Source organism: Penaeus monodon, chromosome 15 (assembly GCF_015228065.2).
Source record: "Penaeus monodon isolate SGIC_2016 chromosome 15, NSTDA_Pmon_1, whole genome shotgun sequence".
NCBI classification, from domain to species: Eukaryota; Metazoa; Arthropoda; class Malacostraca; order Decapoda; family Penaeidae; genus Penaeus; species Penaeus monodon.
In genome coordinates this window covers 27668443-27670908 of record NC_051400.1, presented here as the reverse complement: position 1 = coordinate 27670908, position 2466 = coordinate 27668443, and the positions used below count along the sequence as shown (strand labels likewise).

The window sequence follows — 2466 nt, the reverse complement described above, 5'->3', positions numbered from 1 at the left end:
GCTCATGACATGGAGTCAGGGACTAAGTCTCAGGTGTGTGTGCATCCATACTGTACAGAATTACGACAATTGTGTAAAATGTTCTCCGAGAGGAGGGAGCAGCCACTACAACTGAGCAGCAAATTGTAGAAGGTGGGGAGATAGCTCTTTAATTAAACTATACTAAAGTTCTAGTCCTTTAATCTCTCCTATTCAAGCCATAACTTCCTGTTATTTCATGCACTTTGTTATATAATCTTATGGAGTCCATCTCAGGTATTAAGATGGCATCCCTTTTTTCTGGCGTATTTTAATTGTTTTCTGTACCTATATCTGAGTAAAGAAGTATGAATCCCTAGTAGCATTGAATATATATATCAGTAAAGGGGCATTTCATGAAAAAATAACCGCACAGAAAGCCTTATTGCCCAGAAAGGACTTACACAAATAATGACTGTGAATTGTTAAAAAAAACAGCTAACGTTCGTTCCATTAACCATATATATGCGACATAAAACCATCTAATGTATTAAGAGACATTAGTTACATAACATCAATAACAACGCTGCACGTAAAATGTTTACCCATTCCAGAAAATGATACAATTAATTGACTGTAAACTTTACTACATAACACAGCTGATCTATCCGGCACTCTGTGACCATCTTCCAAACGAGGTTTTCACAGCATCTGTTTCCTTCACATCAAATAAATATGTTGCAAAGGCATCTTCTGCACACGTAATAAACTCCGGCAAGGATACTATCGATAGGATACAAGAAATAAATTGAAGTATTACCAGTAAGAGCCATAGTTGCGTATTCCCTTCTCTACTTGCTCCTCCACTGGGAAATTTCCCCGCCGGTGATGTTATGCAGTCAACTTGGACTTTCTCAATATTTTCAAAGGATGGGATTTCTAAGAAAGTTGTTATGATGATTTTCATGCTTATTGATTTAATTATTTTGTGCATTTTTTTGTACATTTTGTACATTACGTTACATTATTCTAAATTAAGAGTACTCTATATATACAAAGATTCCCTAGACAATTATCTAGGGGAAATCTCAAAGCATTGGTACTGTCTTATAAAGTGATGTATAAGTAACACAGTGAATGTTCACACCATGTAAAAGTACTATTAAAGGTGTGATTTACGTACAGAATACACTTTTAATCTATCAAATAAACCGAAAATTAATTAAGAGTTTCATAATTTCTGAAATTTGCCAATACACGTATGTAGAAGTCGCTTACACATTCGAACTCAGTAAATAAGGTTATGACACTTAAAATGTTTTGTAAAAAAAATATAGATATAAATACGATATGCTATATCACATGATAAACTATACAAAGAGTGATGTGAAACCTATATAAATAATCTTTGAAAGTGCTTCTGAAGAATATACTGTTACGCAACTTGTATCAATTTATCACGAGTAGAATAAGTAAATACATAAACTAATACCAAACTCAAAATAAATAAAAAGAATCAGAAAAAAATACCAAAAATATATAGACTAAAATATAAACTTGAAAACAATTGACAGAATAAGAAAATAAAACCCCGACCATCACGTGCGATAGAGACCGAGAGTGTGTGAAGCCTTGAACCAAAACACATGGTGGCTCCCTGCCTCGCGTGTGAGCGACGTCGGCTGACATGGAGACCGAGGATGTCAATTTACGCAGTGAAATAACACTTCTTTCACAGATAGACCAAAAGTGCAATGGTGCCTTCCAGAAGTTCTTGGAAATTGAGGTGAGTGGTGTAATTGTTATTCATTGTCTTGTTTTCTACACGATATTGAAGGATGTCCATCCATTCCATGTCTCCCCTAAAGAAACATTTATGCTGGTTTCAGAGGTTACAACTGTTTTTTATTATTACTGTATGGCCAATTAAGCCGTAAATGAGAGTCGCCTTTATTACTTGTAGAATGGATATTAAAACTCTTATAATGTGCAATGTTGAATTCGTTTCATTGTGATATCTCCATTTATGACAACTCATATGTTTGATATTGCCAATGCAGTTATGTAAGTTGTAGTGACATTAATATTTATTACAGGATAACTTAATAAAATGGTATTGCTGATTTATGCTCTTGACTGGGAATTTTTAGCTTTGATTGATTGAGTCCACACTAAATCCCTTGGTAATTTTGCATTTCAACCGAGTTGGACATACTAGGAATTTTGGTTTTGATGCGCTGCTTCTTGGTGTAACTGAAAATCTTGAGCATGTATAGAGTTACTTTTCCTAAATACATGCTGGCATATGGTACAAGGTAAACTTTGCCTCTAATTGACAGAATGAGAAAATGTAAGACATATTTTCTCCATGGCATAGACACTCTGACAGATGAAATAATCTGTGCAGGCAAAGGATAACATGAGAAATTAAGAAAATATCAGTAATTTTTTACAATAGCTTTGCATAACCAGTTGATTCCTCTCACCCTCTAGTACACATATATGTAG

General features: G+C 34.3%; 2 protein-coding genes across 2 annotated transcripts in view; one reads left to right on the top strand and one right to left on the bottom strand.

Annotated features, from left to right (window-relative positions):
* Window positions 1–902, bottom strand: part of LOC119581884 (NADH-quinone oxidoreductase subunit B-like) — a 4829-nt gene extending 3927 nt beyond the window's left edge. Inside the window, exon 1 of the mRNA XM_037930044.1 lies at window positions 779–902. Within this exon, the coding sequence (XP_037785972.1) occupies window positions 779–791 (13 nt within the window). The 5' untranslated portion in view covers window positions 792–902. The remainder of the gene's footprint in view (window positions 1–778) is intronic.
* A 693-nt stretch (window positions 903–1595) lies between these two features.
* LOC119582288 (midasin-like) overlaps window positions 1596–2466 on the top strand; it is a gene marked incomplete in the record, with an annotated part of 28200 nt that continues 27329 nt past the window's right edge. Inside the window, 1 exon segment of the mRNA XM_037930506.1 lies at window positions 1596–1744. Within this exon segment, the coding sequence (XP_037786434.1) occupies window positions 1646–1744 (99 nt within the window).